We start from the raw sequence: 20,702 nt of genomic DNA, 5'->3' as shown, positions 1-20,702 counted from the left end.
ACTGGTTTACCCTATTCTAAAACTGTGTGGGCAGGCCCCGAACTGGTTTTCCCTGACTGGTACTACTTGATTGAAAAATTCCCTGACAATTTCCTGACTTTTCCCGGTGGCTCAAAATTCCCCGACTTTTCCCTGTTTTCCCGGTTTTGCCGGTCGCTAGACACCCTGTGATTACTCAATAACATTATAAAGTGCCCTAGCCGTCGGTTGACCGTACGGTACACATCTGTGGTGCAGCAGCAGCAGCAGCCACATGGAAGTGCCACGGCCGCAGCCAGGCTAGCCAGACCTCCTGCGCCCCCTGCAATGTCCTTCCCTTCGGGTGCATTTGGCCAACCACGGCCGCCTGCCAGTAGGCGCTCCCCGTAGCCCACGTGCACTTCCTGACGTCACGCTATTTGCAGCAGGGAGAGGCCCATTGGTTAAGCCGATCTACATTCCCGCTCAATGCGAAGGTACTCCAGCCAAGGGTGTACCAAAATGCCAATCCAATTGTGAGCAAACTTCAGCTACACTGTGGTGTAGAGATTCTGTGAACAGTGTGGCAGCCTGAAATGATGGCTGTACAGATCTTGCAAGGGGGGCCCCAAAAAGGGTATTTAGAAAGTTAGTTTATGCTCTCGTTAACTAGTCACTCACTGCCATGCAGCCAAGCAAAAAACATGACCTGATCATCATCACCACCACCACCACCACCACCAGCCTATCTACGCCCACTGCAGGGCAAAGGCCTCTCCCATTAATCTCCAAATATCCACGTCCAGCGCTAACTGCGCCTAATTTATCCCCGCAAACTTCTTGATCTCATCCGCCCAACTAACTTTCTGCCACCCCTTGCCATGCTTGCCTTCTCTAGGGATCCACTCTGTTACCCTTAATGACCAGCGGTTGTCTTGCCTTCGCATTACATGCCCTGCCCACGTCCATTTCTTTTTCTTAATCTCTACTAATATGTCCTTAACACGTGTTTGTTCCCTGGCCCACTCCGCTCTCTTCTTGTCCCTTAATGTTACACCTATCATTTTCCGCTCCATTGCACGCTGAGTCGTCCTCAATTTAAGTTGAACGCTCTTAGTGAGCCTCCAAGTTTCTGCCCCGTAGGTGAGTGCTGGTAAGATGCAGCTGTCATACACTTTCTTCTACAGGGACAATGTAGGCTGCAATTCATTATCTGAGCATGCCTGCCAAATGCACTCCCCCCCATTCTTATCCTTCGAATTATCTCAGCCTCATGGTTGGGATATGGGGTCACAACTTGGCCTAAGTAAATATATTCACTTACCACTTCCACGGCCTCGCCACCTATCTCAAACTGCTGTGCTGTCCCTAGGTTATTGATCATTACTCTAGTTTTCTGCATATTAATTTTCAGGCCCATGGTTCTACTTTGTTTGTCCAATGTGGTAAGCATGCTTTGCAGTTCGTCCCTGGAGTCACTTAAAGGGACACTGAGGTGATACGTAAACATTGCAGGATTACTAGCGCAAATTGTAGTCCGGAGTACCCAGGCCATGTTTCGACCATTGTGGGCGCGTTTACGTGATTTTATTTAGTAGAAAAATTAATTCGAAAATGCTGTCCTCCTCTCTTTACGCTCGCCCATTTTCTGCGGCGTTTTCGTCTGACGTCGGGAGGAGCCGAGCTCGCAATTGGCTGCGCTACTGCACGGCTCCCCGCACTTCAGACAGAGTCAGTTGGCCCAGCGTTTCGTCCACCAGCCGCCAATGAGTCGTCACAATTCGTTCGCTCAGTTTAAACGAAGCCAGGGCACGTTTGTGAATGGAAGAATGTGCCTTTCTTTACTTGGTTAGTTTGTACACTGTATCTAGCTCCAAGTCAAGGTCGCTTCACACAAGCGCTGCACAAAGCGCACATGCGACGCTTCGCTGACTGGTACGCCAGTAGGAAAATATAAGGCCTCTTGAAGGCGGGAGAAGAGTCAGCGAAGTCAATATAGGTACTAAGGAAATAAAATCAACTGATATTTTTACCGTACAGCGTAAAACTAGGGTGCGGAAACCACTTTTTTGCGCTTTGCGAACAAGCACAGCGGCCAGCAGCACGACTACGCATCTGCGAACGCTTTTCCGTCTAAGAAATGCAATTGCTAGACGTGAGATATTGTGGAAACTTGGGGGATGCTTACTGCACGAGCGCAAAACAAATAGCCACCTAAGCTGCCTGGAATGCTAAAACTAAATAAAAGTGTAAACTGGTTATACATCATATACGTTATATTTCCAAGGGCGGCAGCGCTTGCCTGTGGCCAAGTCGTTTGGAGCGCTAGGTATGTCATCGGAAGTGTTTTGCAAGTCACAAGTTCAAATCCCCGCGGGTACATGGTTTTTTTTTTTTTTTTAAGTCAACTTTTTAGTTTTCCGCCGATGTTTTCTACACTGAGTTCACCTTTTTTTGGGCTGCAACATTCATTGCTCCGCGAACTAGTTCACAGAAAGCGCAGGCTGGCACTGGCGCGCTAGCGAGTTCTCGTTGGCGTGCTGTTGCCATAAGCACCGACTGCTTGCGGGCAGTGGGCACAGGCCAGAATCAACAGACCCTTGGCCTGGTGCGAACACGCTTTTTACGATACAGGCATGAGTGAGGCAAGCTCCAAATATGGGGGAAAAGCGCATGGAATTTGAGCGTCTGCGGGGACGCGGAGGGCGTTCATGCATTGCGTAGGCCTCGGATAGTGAATTCTACGATTCCAAGCCGTCCTGGGAGGCTTATCTTATGCATTTTACAGCCGACAACATGGCAGAAGCACGGTACGATGATTACTGAGATATTGAGAATGCCCATCCAACAACACCATCGGTTGTGTTTTACAGAACCGAAACCGAAACGTGTTCGATTGCTAACCTTGGGTGTCGTCCAATCACGGTGCCCCCTCCTCCCAACGTCACAGCCTTAGTTGGTGCGGCCGCCGCAAACCGCGCATGGTAGTTTTTCTTCTTTCGCGCTGTGTAAAATAATTACCGATTTGTCAACCGGATAAACGATGAAAAGTGTGCTAATTTGAGCCAGTCTACGCAGTGCAAGCAAAAACTGGAGCTTGACAAATTCACTTCAGTGTCCCTTTAACAAGGCAACGTCATCAGCAAATCTGAGGTGCTGATTTGCACCTGAACACCCTTGTTCAAAAATGCACCCTTGTTCAAAAATGGCACCTGTACCAACTGAAGCACTGAAATTTCCCCTTGGCCAGATTCACTTTCAACGAGCAGTATGTGCCACCTAACCACAGGACCAGCAGCAGCCCGTCCTGCAGCCCTGTCTAAAACAGCTCTGCAGCAGACGATGCTGCCAGCGGATCAGGCAGGCAGTCATGGAGGGGAAGTGACACTCTGGCTTGCCGGGTGCTGGCCAGTCTGCAGGCCAGCCAAGCTCTGCTGGGTGCGCCCCTCCCAGAAGTGGCTGTGCGCAGGTTTCACTAGCCCGCTGCAATGTCGCTTCAAAAGCCTGGCCGTAATGACCGCACCCTCCTCAATTTTGCTTGTCGTTTATGTCGTGCATGCAATATTTTGTATCTCGCAATCTTTTTAGGCATGCTACACAGGCTTTAATGAGGTTGAAATTTCAGTGCAGTTGGCCTCCAGGTTTCAGAACGACCTATTACATTATATTGTGCGCACCAAAGCTCAGCTCTCCAATATTAAGGCAAATGCTACAAAAAGAGCAGAGCCACATTTGGCCGACATCACACTCGTATACACTTTGATACAACAAAGAGCAGGCTGGCCTGACTGAGAACAAAGAGGGAAAAGCAGTACACTACCGAGGGCTTCGGGGAAGTCTTGGGACATGCCAGCATGCGCAGGATCAAGCGAAGTAGGGAGGCTACCATCTGCCACATCTGTCAAGTAGAGGAACACTTCTGTGGAAAGGCCAGAAAACCCAGCGACACAAGGAAAGCAATGCTCATGCATGAACACACCTGGCACACTGTTAGCTTAAAAGGTGACCACGTTGCACACGGGCTCCCACCAGTGTGCCGTGTATTCACAATAACGTTTGCTGCTGCACCCAATAAGGTGGCCACCTGCCCGGCTTTTGACTGGCCCCACCGGTCTTTTTTCAGACACGAGGCTGGTTGCCAGTACGCATTTAACACTGGCCGTCCCTGGCCCATTTGTCGGCCATTGTGCTGCGCATTATAAGCGTCGATTCAGCAACTACAACGATAAATATGCGTCGACAAGCTGCGCACAGACACGCGAGCGGCCACACTCCTTAAGATGGAGGGGCACCGAGGGGGGAAACACAGAACAAAATGCCGCCACTGAGATGGGGAGAGAAAACGAGCAACTCATCCGACCCGCTAAGTCTAATTCTAAATATGCATTCAAGTTCCGCAAATAGGAGAAGGCGAGCGTATGGAATTGTACTTTTTGTAGTTCTCCGTTGCTGGTGTATTGCATAGTATTGCACATGTATGTATATATAAATGTCAAATACATTTTGTCATATGCATTGCATACTTTTTAACGTTCATTTGTTAGATTATGGGGACCCTTGTTTCCCTATGCCTGCACATGTTCTCGTGAGCTGGGAGCCGCCATTTTGGGCAGCCGGCGCGTCACGTCAGTCGTGACCTCTTCATGACCCCAAGCGCGCGCCGAACCGGCTCGCCGCGAACGTGTGCACGAGGGCGTGGGGGAAGGAGGACCAGTTTGCCACCTTCCTTCGCGCCACCCTCTCCCCGACCTGGGGAAGATCTCCTCTCCCCTCCGAGCTGACCTGCGGGACGAACGAGCGCTCCGGCCGGGAGTCGACTGGGCGATTTGGTCGGAGTCGGTTGGCTCGGCTGTGCCTACGCCGAATGCCCCGATGACGGTGAACCCAGTTGGCTCCACGGACTCTGCCGAGAGATTCTGCCCTGATCGGTTGCCACGGGATGCCTCCCCTGCTCCCGCGGCCGTGATGACGGATATCGAGGTCTGAGCCCAGCGGCTTGAGCGAGCGACAGGAGCCACTGTCTCCCCGCGAGCAAAAGTCGTGTTGTCTGGTATATGCCCTGTATCTGCCAGGCAATAAAGCCTCATTTTGGATTGCCGGAGCCTGTCTACCGCATGTGAGTACCCGAACCCGTGCGTGAGTCTTCGGATTCCACAGGGCTAGTGTACGGCGCGTAGCGTTCTCTAGCGAAGCTAGCCGGGGTCCTCTGCTATCCCGTACGTTAGCCCACAAGATTCAGACGCAAAGAACAGCTTTTAATGGAGAAAGATGTGCGGTTATTTTCACTGCACCACATTCAGAGCAACAACCAAAACCTCAGCCACTTTCAGTACAATTGTTATGTTGATTTCTCTCTGTGAAACACTAGAATAAATGACATTGTGTGTCAAAAAAAAAAAATGAAAGAAACATGGATTTTTTCTTTCCCCACGAATTCAACCTTTATATACCACAGACACTTGTAACAACTGAAATTTTTAATTAAAAAAACAGACTTCCTGTACCCCACTGTGCTGCACACAACAATGCAAGAAACCATTTGACAGCGCACACATCAAAACCCGTTCATTCTCAGGAATTTCATACACATGAGGACAGCAATGATATCTCCTTATCTGACAATGGGTGGCTTACACAATCTTCCCTGTGATGGAAAATGTGCAAAGCCTCTACCGTCTCCCTTGATGTTTCAGTGGGATGCTTGAACAGGACGACAGTGTTATCAAAGGAGGGCGTGAGTCCACACTCTTTGCCAGCTGAGGCCAAACGTGTGCACTCGTCAGAAGCGCCTGTCCGTGTCTCCTTTCCCGTACCCGACTGTGTGCGCCATGTGCCTAGATGCGCCCGTTCCCCCTGGGCCGGCTCGCATGTCCGCCATCCCCTGCGGAAGGGGACACGTGGCCCAGTACCACACTCCGTTTCATACGCAGCGTGCAATGCAGTGGAAGCTACGAAGCACAGTCGAAACCCCATTTAACGAAGTCGTGCGGAGTCTCAAATTATTCTGTTAAATCGAGAACTTCGGTAAAAATCAAGTTAGACGTTTCTTGGTCACCTAATTCAGTACATTCGGTTATACAGTGTAAACTATTTATAACGTAACCGCTTATAGTGCGGGACCGGATATAACGCTGGTTTTTCTGGCCACCGGTAGGCCTCCCAAAAAACTCAACACACACGAGTATCGATTATAATGCGGTTGCACGAAGCACAATACAGTCTAATCCCGCTACAACGAAGTCCGCTTCAACGAAATTTCCGCTTCAACGAAATATTTCCAATTCCCCGTCAGCTAGCCATAGAAGTCAATGCAACAAAGTCCTCGCCACAACGAACCATTTGTCTGGCTTGCTTTCGCTTCAACGAAATTTTGGACGATTTTCTCGGGGTTTGAACAATTATTTTACAATAAAATAAGCATAGCGCTAGCTATCTGTAACTTTTTATACATTCATGACGCTTAGTTTCACCGAAAACATGTGCGGTGCGCCCACACTGCCACCCAAAACGAAAACCATGGAGGAAGAAAAATGTTAGGAGGGAGCATGACGTCAGGCGTCCCAGCTTCGGCAAGCCAACCTCCCGCTGAAGCCGCTTTCTCCTCTCCTCGGGCTCCTCCCGCGCAATGCATTATGGAAAATCCACCACGCTCAGGCCCGCGGTAGCATTTAGTGGCTCCGGCTGGCCTCCCTGTTCTGTGGGCTGGCTGCCGGTGGAGATGGAGGCGAGCGCTGTCGCCGAAGGCGCCGTACAAGATTGTTCGCCAGCGTTGCGCTCCAAGCTTCGTATCGTGGAAGTACTGCCGCTGTCGCTGTTCAAAGCAAGGCGAGACTTCGATCGCATTCTTACGAAGCACCCTCACGAGCTGCAAGCCGAATTTCACTTCTGACGTTGGATCGCTCGAACGCGCCGCCGTAAACATTCACAAGCATGGAGCGGCCTAGAGCTGCGCGGTGTTTGCCAGGTGTGCTGTGACGTTTGCGTTTGGCATTCTGCTGAGTTATCGCGCGTAACGAGTGTCGTGTTGGCGGGGAGGTGGTGAAACTAGCTTTGGTTTCGCTCGCGCGCGTTTTTGCATACGTTCGCCTTTTCGGTGCTCCGGCGTTTTTATCTACTTCAGTGCACTGGAAAACAAAGGGTCCAGAACCCTTATGTTGGGTGTGACCACCTCGCGTCGCAAGCAGTACGCCGGCTGTTTGTCCGCTGAGGGAGCTCGATCGGTGCGATACGTATATGACAAAAAAAAAAAAAAAAAACGAATGCTAGATTACGCCTGGGAGGGACCTTGCTGAATTGTGGACTGACTGCGCCTTGCTAATAAATGGTTAAAGAAATGGTTGAAATGGTTGATCTTTTCAACTTTGCCTGAGCGGCAAAGTTGAAAAGATCATTTCCACTTCTGCACGCGGCGGCGGCACACAACTCTCCGACTGCGGCGTGAACTTCGACGGTTCGGAAAGCTCAGTAAACAAAGATGTTTTCTGCCTCTCCCGTCCGACCACTTTGCCCGCACGATCAGGCCGCTGCGCGTTTCGGGTTGCAGGCAGAGCTGCGCGCAACGACTCGTCGCCGAAACTCGAATACGCGGACGGCCCGGCAACCAAACGGATGTCAGACGCACGCACGCAGCGTCGGCGAAGGGCCACATGAGGCGCAAAGAACTACCGCTTGCCTGTCACGTGAATAGAACACCTCCCATCAGTCTTTCCTTTTTTATTTTTTATGACTAGGCTTCACGATTGTCACGTGACGCTCCCTCCTAAACTTTTTTTTCCTCCATGACGAAAACAAACTCATATGTGGACGCCATTGTTTGATGGTGATGACGATGCGGCGGGCCGTTTTTGCATGAGGGGCAAGCTAAGTTCGCCAAGCCACCAAGCCTGAGGTATAGCCAATCCGTATCCAGTTGAAATCGCGCGAATGTGCTCTGCTGCTGGCGCAGCGCCGTCATGTATGTGTTGTGAACAGCTGTCCTTGCTGTTTTCCATCTACAATTCTTCATAGTCAAAAGCAAAAATAATGTTATCGTGTTTAGTCTTGAACCCGTGTCATCCTGCCTTAGTCACGAGCGCGCGGTCGCGATAAATGCGAGCGCGCGGCTTGCCTGCCAAGGTCAGTTGCTGCCGTGCCTAGTCAGAAGATAAGATAACGACGCCGTTCCCGCCACAAACGAGATAGGGGCTTCCAACCGCCTAGCAACTATCTGCAAGTAATCAGCTCGGTGCAAACGCCTTGTTGTACAGCAGTACGTTTGAAAGCCTGCATTTCTTCATTTCTTCACCTCTTCCCTCCTCCTCAGTATCGCGCTCTTAGCGTGCTGGCAAAAAAAGCAGATAGCCACTGGTATGTTTGTTATCTGAATAAACACAACGTTACTGCACGCCACTCCTTTTTCTAAACATTGTATTATGCTGCCAATGATGTGGAAATATCCAGGGCTATTTTTCTTGCCCCTCCGTGGTGTGTTGGGGCAGATTTCGCCTCAACGAATTTTCGCTTCAACGAAATTTTTTGCACGACCCGTCAATTTCGTTGTAGCGGGATTCGACTGTACCATTTATAGTGCGGTTTTTTGACGGGTCCGCTGATTGACCGGTGCAGCTGAAGCATCGTTTTAGGGCCGCAAATAAGAAAGAAGAAAGGTGGATTCAGCCATTCCACGCAGATAAGCAACCACCCTCTTCCTTGTCGAACGTCCAGAGATAGCGAGTCGATTCACGAGGCCGGAGGTTTCCACTACCTGTACATTGTGCTGATAGCAACCGCCTTTGGTATCGCGAATGCTAGGCGCGGGTGAAAAAAATCCAGCTTACGTACTTATCACGTTGTCTCACTGGCATAAGCCGGGCTGCTTCCCTCTCTGCGGCATCCATTCTGCTAAGCATTGATAAACGCAGATCCCTCAAAAACACGCACACAAAGTATAAGTTAAAGCCGCGATTGCGGTGCAGCAGCGCTGATGCGAAAAAGAAAAAAGAAAAACGAAACAAAGACCGCACCTCCATTTTTAAGTGGTGCTCGTTTGAGTGAGTATAAGAAAAGAATGTCTGAAAGGTAGCTTGTGGTATGGTTGGATTCGCGCATGTTTTATCTATACCAGTGCAGCACCGCTTATAGTGCAGATTTTCACGGCTCCCACCACATACGTTACAAGCGGTCTCCACTGCACACTGTAGCGGCCTCCAGCCAGCATATGCGGCCTCGTGATTGCGAAGCGTAATTGCTCCAAAAATAAAATTGCGGCCCGCGAGTGTGATGATGACAAGAGACCATGGAAATTGTCACCTGAACAAGAACGGCCCCCAAACAAATCAGAGAACTTCAATGGCGTGCACTTTGTAAGCAATGGTCGCACTGACTTCTCATAAGTTTGTAGTGCTAGCAAATGTTTGTAGAGTCCAGAGCATCTTCCGTTCCGGCAAACACCTGCAGCAAATCGAGGGCATCCTGTGACCCAGTGTCAGCACGGGTGGAGTTGAGAGCTCTGGGCACGGGAGCTGAGATATCCGCAACGTCTTCGTCAGCGTCTTCAGCCGCCGCTTCCTTTTTGTCTTTTCTTGGCGGCCGGCCACATGTCCAGCACACTGGTGTCACAAGGTTTAGTGGTGCGCTTGCTTGCACACACCCCTTCTGCACACCCAGTAGCAATGCTAGATGGACTGTAGGCTTAACTTCACTTCAACTTTAACTTCACAAAAAAAAAAAAAAACATGACTTCCAACACAGAACGATGTAAAAGAAGGGCGAAATCCCAGGAACTACCAGTTGAACAATGGTGAACAAACAACAAAAAGCATGCTCAGGAAAATCCGACCGCCACAGATCTAGCGGAACAGCGCCAGTGCTACCTACTACGTGCGAAAGACATTTTTTTACCGCTGGTGCCATCTGCTGAATTCAACTCAACATTATAACTCCCGTTTGTGCCGCGCAGTGATACTGGTTTTGTTATTTCTAGTTAGTCAAAGCGTTACGCTCTATGGCCGCCTGAGGGGGGATTGGAGTATCTTCGTTAAATGGGGACTGTCGTTAAATCGAGTTTTGACTGTAGTCTGCAGCAAAAAATAAACAAATTGTATCACTCTGCCTCATGGGGTGGCTTAGTAAGCATACAATGTAAGTGCCGGAGAAGAGAACACGTCCGAAGCACCAAGGCTCAAAACGCAGCCTGGGATCTTTCTTTGGAAAGAATTTTTTTAAAACAATAACAAAGATAAGAAAATACTAAAAGTACCGACAAATAAATGCTGTCTACACAGGGGTGGCAAAACCCTCTGTGTCGTCTGCTCAAAGTTCACGTGCTCTAGTCTCGCAGCATTCCGCTTGGACACGTCATGCCATCTCAGAGTTCCTCTTGTTACTATCAAATATGGCAGCAGTAAACATACCTAAACTTTGTCTGTTCAGATAACACTAGCAATACTGAGCTCACCGTATTTGAAAGCTCATTGCTCTGAGCAGCCTTTCGGCCGGCTTTTCTCGCCCTTGCAGGAAGTAATTACCGTATTTACTCGCGTAATGCACCCTCCCCCCACTTTGCTTGTTGAGAATTTACTTTTTTGTCACTCTGAATAAAAAATGTAGCGGAATTATTTTTTTATTTCAGCATGGTTGCTGATGCTGTAGGCGATCGCAGTAACTTGATATCGCGCTACAGTACGCGCAGAAATGCTAAAAATGCATCGCAAGAAAAAGAAATCTCAAGCGCAGCCGGAGACATGAGAGCGAATGCCGTGGCTTACAATTTAAAAATTGCGCGCTTGCGGTGCGCCACGTGTTGAACGCGAAACAAACCTTCTTGCGCCATAAAAACGTAGCGTGCGAACAAAGCACAAAACGTACTCCGCACTCCTTCTCTGCTCTTTGCTGTTTGGCCTGGTTCCTTCCGACGTGCGAACAAATCACTAAACGTACTCCGCACTCTTCTGCTTTTGCTGTTACGCGACTCGCCATTACGCTCCGTGGTTTTGTTGTTCAGTTGTGTTCCAACCTTTTTTTGTGCTCCTGGTGCACGGCGCTTTAAACTACGGTGGTGGAGCATGCGTTGCACATGGAAATGGCGCAGCTGTGTGGCACTTCAGTGTTGACCGAGTGCGTGTAGGCTACGGGCGAAAACAAGGTTTTCGGGCGGTGAACAGTGGTCGGGTCGCCGTGTGTTTCGTAGGCCCAAAGAAGGGAAGTTTGCCGGTGTCGGAAAACAAATTTTGGAGTGCCTTGATGGCACGGAAGACGATACCGACAACAAAAGTGTGGCCGCAAGCGACTTCAGTGAGGAGGGAAGCTCCATGGTGAAGAGGGACGATGGCGAGTTGCGAATAAAATATAAATTTTATTACATAATTACCAACGTGTTTTTACGAAAATGGTAAGGCTCTGACAGCGCTTCTCTTGGCAACTTTATTGTATGAAGTTTCAACTTTTAAAAATCTGTTGCATTTTTTTTCCCGCACAATGAAGCCAATGCAAGTAAATACGGTACTCTTCACGCCTTGTCAGCATTGCACATAATGTATGAAACTACCTCTTTTGTCAGGGTAAAAAACAGAAATGCAGGGGCTTGCTACCCAAAAGAGACCTAGTGGTTCTCTTCAATTTTTCTCGGCACCAGGAGCACTCACAAGCCTATCACACTGGCTGCACGCAACCTTTGGAGTCCCCCGTGGAAGGGGGGGCACCTCCTCCTGACTCGTCGGGCCAAAGAGAAGAAAGCCGGGCAAGCCATCTGGCACTCGCTATGCTAGGCACACGAAGCACTCGCGAGGCCCTCGCACGAGCTGCACACATCCTGGGCGCCTTGAAGACAACACGCCAGCACTCACCCCCCCTGCCTGGACATCCCTTGCGAGTGCATCGCTGTAGTGTTTAGTACCGCGCATGCAGCATGTGCCTTCGTTCTGTCGTGCGGCTGGGCGTAGCGCAAACATACGATTATAGGCACAGCTTGCACTGACGTCTCTGCAGCGGCCATCTGGGAGCTCCGCTTGCATGGCGGAGTCCCGAGAGGCGCTGTGACAGCTGAGAACAGTGCCCCACAAAGAGCTGTGGTGACGTCATACGCATGCTAGGCATGTATAGCTTCCCTGCGATGTCCAAAATGATAAGCAACGGCCACAGGTTTTTCGGCTGGTGCTCGAATCTAGAGCCCATGTGATTTTGGGACCTATTTTCCAGGGAAAGAGGCGCGCCTTAGAATCGACTAAATATACAGTACAACACATGCACAATGCTGCCACCTTGCAAGGACAATCACTATTAGCCGTTACTAGTGCCGTTTGCAGTTCTTACTTCTAACAACGAGAGCACGTGTGTGGGTGTGTGTGTGTGTGTGTGCATTAAATGTGTGTAATGCTGCAACCATGACAGTTCGCCAAGCTTATAAAACAACACTGCGCGTACATTAGAGATCAGCTTAACTCTTTCCTTACGGCACCATAGGCCATCGGACACGGAGTTCTGATGATTTCAAACGTCCCGCGAAAGCTAAAAACGGCGCCTGGCGGACAACTACAGTTGAACCTCGATATAACGAACCTCGATTTAACGAAATTCGCGATATAACGAATTTTTTCAAGTTTTCTAACAAAATTTTGCTAAATGCATGTATTTTTGTCTCGATTTTACGAAGTAATTTTGTGCGGCGCTTTCGATTTAACGAAGTCACGGCAAGAAAGGAAGAACGAAATTCCGGTCGAGGCACGTTTTATTTTGCCTCTCAGGCCCTACATTGAAAAAATTCAGTGCTCAAATTGATTCTTGAAGGCTCAAATGAAAGAAAAGCGGTGAAATCTACGGTTAACAACAATTAAAAGCGAAGAACGAAGCTGCACAAACCGCTAGCGGTCATAGACGGTTCAATAGTGCGGCCACTATTTTGACGTCTCCATCGTTGCCTACGCCAGCGCCCCCTATGCTTAGGCTACCGAAGCCTATTTCAAGCTTTTTTTTTTCAACGCGTCATTGCTCACGGTGCTGCTGCTCTAGGTTGTGCTCGCTGATAACCAAATTAATATTTTGTTCGTGCATCGTTAGGTGAGTTTTGTAAGCAGCATGAGCACTCCAAGAGAAAGAAAAGTGTTCCGAACAAGAGCCTGAGGAAGTTCGGTGAAACTGACAGCCACCGAAGTGTGATAGATGCCATCGATGTTCTGCGGAGGCACGCAGGTGCACACGAATGTTAAGACCTTGTTAGCGCTGTCAGCATACGACCGTCACGTAAAGCCCGCCCTGGTCAAGAAACGCCAAGCACTGCTTACGGACTTCTTCACTACGGCTTGAACATCGAGTGCTGGTGGCAATAAATTGCTCTCTTTGAACGTGGTCATCTTCGTTTCACCAGCGTTCATTAGACAGCTGCGGTGCGGAGAAATCAGTTTCGTAAGGGCTCAGTGGGCAAAAAAGTAATTGCTTAATCGAATTTGGCCGGAAGAATTTTATTTAATGTAAGCTTTCCGCTTTCCGGAGCACGTAAGCGCTGCTCCACACAGTGAAGCGGTCCGCGTGTACTCCGCTGAACTCGCAATCATGGCTTTATCTCGAGTGTTGTGGTTGCATCACGCGCCTATACTGCAGAGCCTTTGTACATGAAAAAAGTCTTTCGAAAGTTTCATAGCAGCCTTCCGCTGTTGGCCCGCCGCGCCTAGGCCCCTAAGCCTACCACTGAATAGACGAAAAGAGGCGTAACTTCGAACGAGCACCTCGGCGGGGTGAAGTTCACGGGACATGGACGCGGGCGCGGGTTCAATTGACTATAACAGCGGCATTTAGTAGTGACCGAAATGAAAAAACAAAAAGTGGAAACCTAGTCTGCTATCATATTTAATGAGGCGTTGCGGAAAAAGCACCGGTTTTACGATGACACATGAACTACCGTCGGCTATCCGAATTCCATTGCCCAAGTGTTGAAACTCTTAATTCACACAATTTTCGCGGCCAGTTTTAGTACAAATTTCGCTTTAATTGGAGAGGTAACTACATAGCAGTTGTTGCCTGGCGAGGGCCAAAGTGTTAAAACCCCAATAACTGGTTAAATGAACTGTAAAATCGAAACCTTGATTTTACGAAATTCTCGATTTAACGAAATTTGCGGCCCCAAGTACGACTTCGTTATATCGAGGTTTAACTGTAACGCCATCTGGCGTATTTATTGAAACTAATTTTTCAATTTTATTATGTTTTGTTGATCTTTCGCGTGCAGAGACCGCGCCAAGAGTGAAATTTGAACCCGCGATAGTGGCGAGTTACGTGAAAACGGCGTCCGCTGTATTTGGGCTGTATTTATAAACGAAACGGGCTTCCTTTCTGATGACTGCGGCTTTACACATTGATGTGTAGGGTCTGGATAACGTACGGCGGGGATATTTTGCCAAATGCACTGCATCATATCGCATTATCACCTTTACGATAGCCTGGCACTCGTGTCAGATTACCGCTACGGAGCGATGCGCGACACTTCTAAAGAGTGCTGGATTTTTTTTTTTTTTTACCACTAAAATGAAAAGGATTTTGTGTTAGAACACAAAAAAGTGTGCTTGGATGCATGACCGACTTGCAGTCGAGTGGCTTCGAAGAGGGGCACAGCCGTCAGTTCCGCTAGGTTGACGGGCCCAAAAAAATAGAAAACTTGGTGTACAGCGTTGATACAGTGGAATCTCGGTGATACGAATTCGGTTGATACGAATTTCGTTGTGATACGAATTTTCGAAATTCCCCGGCCAAAATGCATTGTGTGCAATGTAAAAAAATTCGGATGATCCGTACGCATTTATCACTCCGGTGCGGGTGATACGAACGCGCGAGCAGACGACTGCGGCGTGGACGGGAGGCGGGAGTGTTGGAGCGGCCGTGCGGCCTTGGTTGTGCGAGCACAAAAGCATTAGTCCTCCCCCGTTGACGGTAATCCTCCTCGTGGGGAGGTGCTGTTCCGAACGAACCGAACGTTTCGCCCTCTCGACGCCCGTGTTTTCTCCCTCCCTTCTTTTATCTCCCGCTGCAATCTCTTCTCTCTGTACCTTTCGTTTCCGCTGGCTGAATAAATACTTCTTGAATAAACCGCGGCAAGCAATCGCGGTTCCCTCATTTCTGACCGCGAATACCCTCGCCATTTTGCCTTCTCCGCATTCCTCGCTTCCGTCTATGCCCCGCGCTCTACCTATCCTGTTATCGCCTTGCCGTGTTGCCTGCGCCACTTGCACGTCGATTATGTTGAAGCGTGAACCGTATGGAGCGTTTTCTGCTCACGAAAACACGCCGCAGGCGCGCTGACGCCGCTGCGAATACCACCCACCACCCGCATGCTGCGCGCGGCGGCAACATGGCGGCGTCACCGGTCGCAAAGTGGTGCGAGTAGCTCGACCGACCGCTACTGATCGCTCTTTAAGATGCCACTTAAGAAACAAATGAAGTCGCTTGTACAGTAAAGGAGCTGATAATGTGGGCGAAAACGACACTACAAAGCATCGTCCGCACGGTTAGGGGAAGCGCCGATCAAATATCCGCCACCGTGGTAAGCCTAACCATCTCCGGCGGGGCCAGCGGGCTGTCCGGAGCGCGTTCGAACTGCCGCCGTGAAAAGCGCGCCTCCCCAATGGAGCAAGTCGGCAGGCTACCCCCACTACCGCGTGAGTAGCGCATCATTATGGTCCCTAGACCATAGCATCATTTTCCGAGCGAGGTACAATCTGACACAGGGGCGAAATCGTCGACACGGGCGTCAAAAGAACGCGCGCGCAACGCCGACGCGCACGAATTGCATGCGGTTCATGCTTGAGTTCGTGTGCGAGCGCCGCGTCGGCGATGAGCGCGCGTTCTTTTGACGCCCGTGTCGACGATTTCGCCCCTGTGTCAGATTCTACCTCGCTCGGAAAATGATGCGCGGCAGTGGGAAGAGCCTGCCGACTTGCGCCAATGGGGAGGCGCGCTCTTCAGGGCGGCAGTTTGAAAGCGCGCGCAGCAGCTGGCTGGGCCACCTCCGCGGCGGATATTTGGCGCGGATATTTTATAGTGCAGTTTTCTCCAACACTGTCAGCTCCTTTTTACCGCATGAGCAATTTAGTTTACATCTTGAGCTGCGTTTTAACAAAAGGTTAGAAGCGGTCGCTGAAGCTACCGCATACACGGCACATTTCCACTTTTTCTCGTTTTCTTATGATACGAATTTTCGGGTGATACGAATATTTTTGCCGCCACTTGAGATTCGTATGACCGAGATTCCACTGTATATATATTGAATCATAGCCAAGAAATGTGGGAACAATTTGTATGTCTTAGAATTCCTAAAATAATTTTTAGGCTCATTACAATCGCCTATATACGTTGCGTGTATACTTTTTTGTGCATTTTTTTTCTGATTATTTGACTAATAAACTGGAAGTAATTGTACCTTTCACAAAACTGCTGTAATGTGTTTGTAAGAGCAATCTATAAGCTACAATTCCATGCATAGCAATGCTAAATGTGTCCACTAGCTCAAGAGAAAGAAATACAGTTAAACCTCAATATAACGAAGTCGTACTTGCGGGCCAAAATTTCGTTAAATTGAGAATTTCGTAAAATCGAGGTTTCGATATTACAGTTAATTTAACCAGTTATTGAAATTTCAAAACCTTGGCCATCGCTCAGAAACAACTGATATGTAGTTACCTCTTCACTTAAAGCGAAATTTGTACTAAAACTGGCCGCGAAAATTGTGTGAATTAGAGCTTCAACACTTAGGCAATGGAATTCGGATACCCGACAGCAGTTCGGGTCGTCTTAAAACCGGTGCTTTTTCCGCATCGCCTCATTAAATGATAACAGACTAGGTTTACACTTTTTCTTTTTTTCATTTCCGTCACTACTAAACGGCACTGTTAGTCAATTGAACCCGCGTCCATGCCCCGTGAACTTCACCCAGGCGAGGTGCTGGTTCGAAGTTACACCTCTTTTCGTCCGTTCAGTGGTAGGCTTAGGCGCGGTGTTGAGGGGTGCGGCAGGCCAACAGCGGACGGGTGCTATAAAGCTTTCGAAAGACTTTTTTCATTCACAAAGGCTCTGCAGTATGGGCGCGTGATGCAACCACGACACTCGAGATAAAGCCACGATTGAGAGTTGAGCGGAGTACACACGGACCGCTTCACTCTGTGGAGAAGCGCTTCCGTGCTTTCGCTAAAGCGGAAAGCTTACATTAAACATCTTCTGGCCAAATTTGATTAAGCAATTACTTTTATGCCCGCTGAGCCCTAAAGAAACCGATTTCTCTGCATCGCAGCTGTCTAATGAACACGCTTTGACCACGTTCGGAGAGCAATTTATTGCCACCAGCACTTGATATTCGAGACGTAGTGAAGAAGTCCGCAAGGAATGCTTGGCGTTTCTTGACCAGGGTGGGCCTTACGTGACGCTCGCATGCTGACAGCGCTAACAGGGCTTGCTCTTAAACATTCGCGTGCACCTACGTGCCTCCGCAGAACGTCGATGGCATCCATCACTTCGGTGGCCTTCGGTTTCACCGACACTTCCTCAGGCTCTTGTTCGGAACACTTTTCTTTCCCTTGGAGTGCTCATGCTGCTTATAAGACTCATCTAATGATGGATGAACAAAATATTAATGTGATTATCAGCAAGCACAGCCTGGAGCAGCAGCACCGTGAGCAAGTACACGTAGAAAAAAACAATTGACAATTGAAGTAGGCTTCGGCAGCCTAAGCATAGAGGGCGCTGGCGTAGGCAACCATGGAGATGACAAAATAGTGGCCGCACTATTAAACCGTCCATGACCGCTAACGGTTTTTGAGCAGCTTCTTTCATCGCTTTTAATTGTTGTCAACCGCATAATTCACCACTCTTCTTTCATTTTAGCCTTTAAAGTTAATGTGAGTACTGAATGTTTTCAATGTAGGCTGTGAGAGGCAAAATAAAACGTGCCTCAACCGGAATTTCGTTCTTCCTTTCTCGCCATGACTTCTTTAAATCGAAAGCGCCGCAAGAAATTACTTCGTAAAATCGAGATAAAAATACATGGATTTAGCAAAATTTTGATAGAAAACTTGAAAAAATTCGTTATATCGCGAATTTCGTTAAATCGAGGTTCGTTATATCGAGGTTCAACTGTAGTTCATTTTTCCGCCGTAACGAAAGAATTAACCATCACTGTAAGCAGTACGGAGGAAAGGCGACAACGGTACCTTTTGCAACTGCCGACGACTTTCTCTCCCGCTTTGGTGAGGACCCATCTCCAGTAAAGCTGGCTTTACGCTTGCTCTGAAAAGAAAATTGGAGGTCACAGAGCACAGGAAAGCTGAAGCAGGGGTTTTTGGAGCAGGAAGGCCTTGGTTACAGTTAGTGGCACTGTGTAGCGAATACATTTCACTAGGAGCTGGGAAAAAATGGCGGCAGCGGCCAGTGGTGTAGCCAGGTTGGGGACCCCCCAAAATTTTTACTGATAAATGTTCCCTTCCCCTCCTTTTGAGAAAATGTGTATAAAATGTACGGTTGACTTCCCAAAAGAAGCGTGTGTGCATATATATAATCACGCTTGGGCGGAGGCATAACCCCAGAAAAAAATTTCTGGCTACGCCCCTGGCAGTGGCTCAGGAACACGGACACGTTTCAAGGCACTCGGGGGGGGGATATCCAACAGAGGACAGCAATCTAAATAAAGCGAAAGTTTTCCTCAGAGGTCTGGAATGAAATCAACCTGTGAACCTATAAACTGAACAACAACATACGGAATTGTTAGACAAAGTTGTCGCATGCAAGGTATCGCAAAGCTGTTTGTGAGTAGCCAGCCCTCTGGCTGCACTTAGGGAACCAACTGCACCTGACAAATGGCCAGTCACAAACTGCTCTTGGCAATATTTTCAAGGGCCACTGGAGTGAATTTGTGGAAATTCTATTTGTGGCTACATTGTGTAATTCAACCCATGTAGTCAACAACACATGGCATCACGACGATAAACGAGCATCTTTAAAATTTTTTCCTGAGTAAACTGCTTCTCGTCTGCTTGGCGCCTGTATTTCTTTGGGTCTACTTCGTCTTCGTCTCTTGAACCCCATTTTATTCTTTCCAGTATGCTTCTCCATTTGTGCTTGAATTTTGCATGAAGGTCGCATTTTGCGTTGTTTTTTTTTCATCTAACACAAAGAATGGCGACAGCACTCATTTTAAAACCCACAAAAAGCTGTTTTCTCCCCATGTTGGGCTGGCCCCACCAAACAAAACACACTACGACGGTCCGTGGGGCATTTCGTGCTGCCTCTCCAGGTGGCGCCACCGTTTCAAACTGGTCGCCCGGCCAAACACGGCCATGTGGCGCGTAGCATCTGGCGCAACTGACAGAGCTGCACCGCAGAATAAAAACGGGGGAAAAAATTGGACCACGCATAAGCTAACTTGCATTCAGGCTATGGTAACTGGTCTTTGACCTGCCTGAAACAAGGCTGACTTACAGTAAGCATGTTTGGAGTAACAGCAGATGGTTCCTCATCTTGCAGAGGAGGCTGTTGCCGGCTGATTCAATATCTTTTAAGGGAGGACGCAGCTTTTGAAGACCACAAAATCGCATATGAATCGATTTTAGAAAAACCACACATGGTATAACCCCGTTGATACGTTCCCAGTTACTACACTCGCAATTGCGAACACTAAAAGTGCCCGATAGCTTTACGGTTAGGGGCGTGCGAATACTCGAATATTCAAATACGAGTCTAATAGTACCTCCATGAATAATTCAATCTGAAAATCGAACATCTACTATTTGATTTTTCGAATAGTTGAGTGGATTTTCCTATTGGGTCCGGCTCTGTGAAAGCGAAAGATACCAGCCCATGCAAACGCACTGCTGGTGCACCGTCTGCTTGGCAAGTTTCATCCAAATCGCACTTTGCAGAGGCCGTAAATTTTATCCTGCTGTGCGGAGTAATTTGCAATTGCTTCGATAAGATCTTTTCTTTGTGCCGCCGCCATCAACTCTGGCCGCCATTTTGGATTATGCCACCGGATGTTCACGTTACGGCAGCTTCTGGTAAAACACTTGCCGCCACATTTGTTTTTACAGCGCCTCTGTGTTCTGGTTTTTCTTAATGTAGTTGGTGCATGCCTGTTGCATTTTTTAGTTTTTTCAGACCACAGGGGATACCGCAGGCTCATGCACGGCGACTGTAGTGCGAGCTTTCCTTCCCCAAAGTATCATTCCCGCTTTCGATGTGCTAGCTTCCAAAGCAGTGCCTCATTATGGTCAGTGATTGCGGCTGTACCCTGTTTTCGCGTCATATTTTTCCTGCCTGCAAAGCGCTCACTTCCGAGTTACAAGGTGCTATCAAGTCGTTGCCTATGATTGCAGTGCAGCAACTCCACACAAGTCGTCCCCCCCCCCCCCCCCCTAAATGCGCATCGTGCCCGCTCCGGACTCCTGAAGGACCACCTGGAGCGACTGGATGGCTGTGAATAAGTTTAAAAGTGCGTTCTTTGGGTTGAAAAAGAACGTCGCGGCTCCCAAACATGCAAAGTAGCTTCTGCTTTTGCGCAAAAACCTATGAAAAATCGAGGCTCTAAAAAAGCGTCCATATACGATTCGATATTTGGCTTTTTTTTTTCATTTGATTTGACAGTGAGAGAGAGAGAAAACTTTTATATTGCCCCAAGGGCTAACTCGGGGGAGGGCTGGTGACCAAGGGAGGAAGGTCTGAGATGACTTTTGCAGCCCTAGCGACGATGGCTCCTTGCACCGCCGAATCCGAGCCGCCCAACGCCCTTCATCAGTTTC

At 48.7% G+C, this 20,702-nt stretch overlaps 1 protein-coding gene across 4 annotated transcripts in view; it reads right to left on the bottom strand.

Annotated features, from left to right (window-relative positions):
- Positions 1-20,702, bottom strand: part of LOC144170866 (PHD finger protein 20-like) — a 137,551-nt gene that overhangs the window by 102,274 nt on the left and 14,575 nt on the right. For all 4 annotated transcript variants that reach the window (XM_077700897.1, XM_077700895.1, XM_077700894.1 and 1 more), the window contains exons 7-8: positions 18,123-18,198; positions 3,779-3,856 (exon numbers count right to left, since the gene is read on the bottom strand). In XM_077700897.1, coding sequence (XP_077557023.1) covers positions 3,779-3,856; positions 18,123-18,198 — 154 coding nt within the window. The remainder of the gene's footprint in view (positions 1-3,778; positions 3,857-18,122; positions 18,199-20,702) is intronic.

Source organism: Haemaphysalis longicornis, unplaced genomic scaffold (assembly GCF_048455015.1).
Source record: "Haemaphysalis longicornis isolate Haplotype H1 unplaced genomic scaffold, Haemaphysalis longicornis Haplotype H1 scaffold_2, whole genome shotgun sequence".
In the NCBI taxonomy this organism is placed as follows: Eukaryota; Metazoa; Arthropoda; class Arachnida; order Ixodida; family Ixodidae; genus Haemaphysalis; species Haemaphysalis longicornis.
The sequence above is the reverse complement of the archived record's forward strand: the minus strand, read 5'-3'. Positions and strand labels throughout refer to the sequence as shown.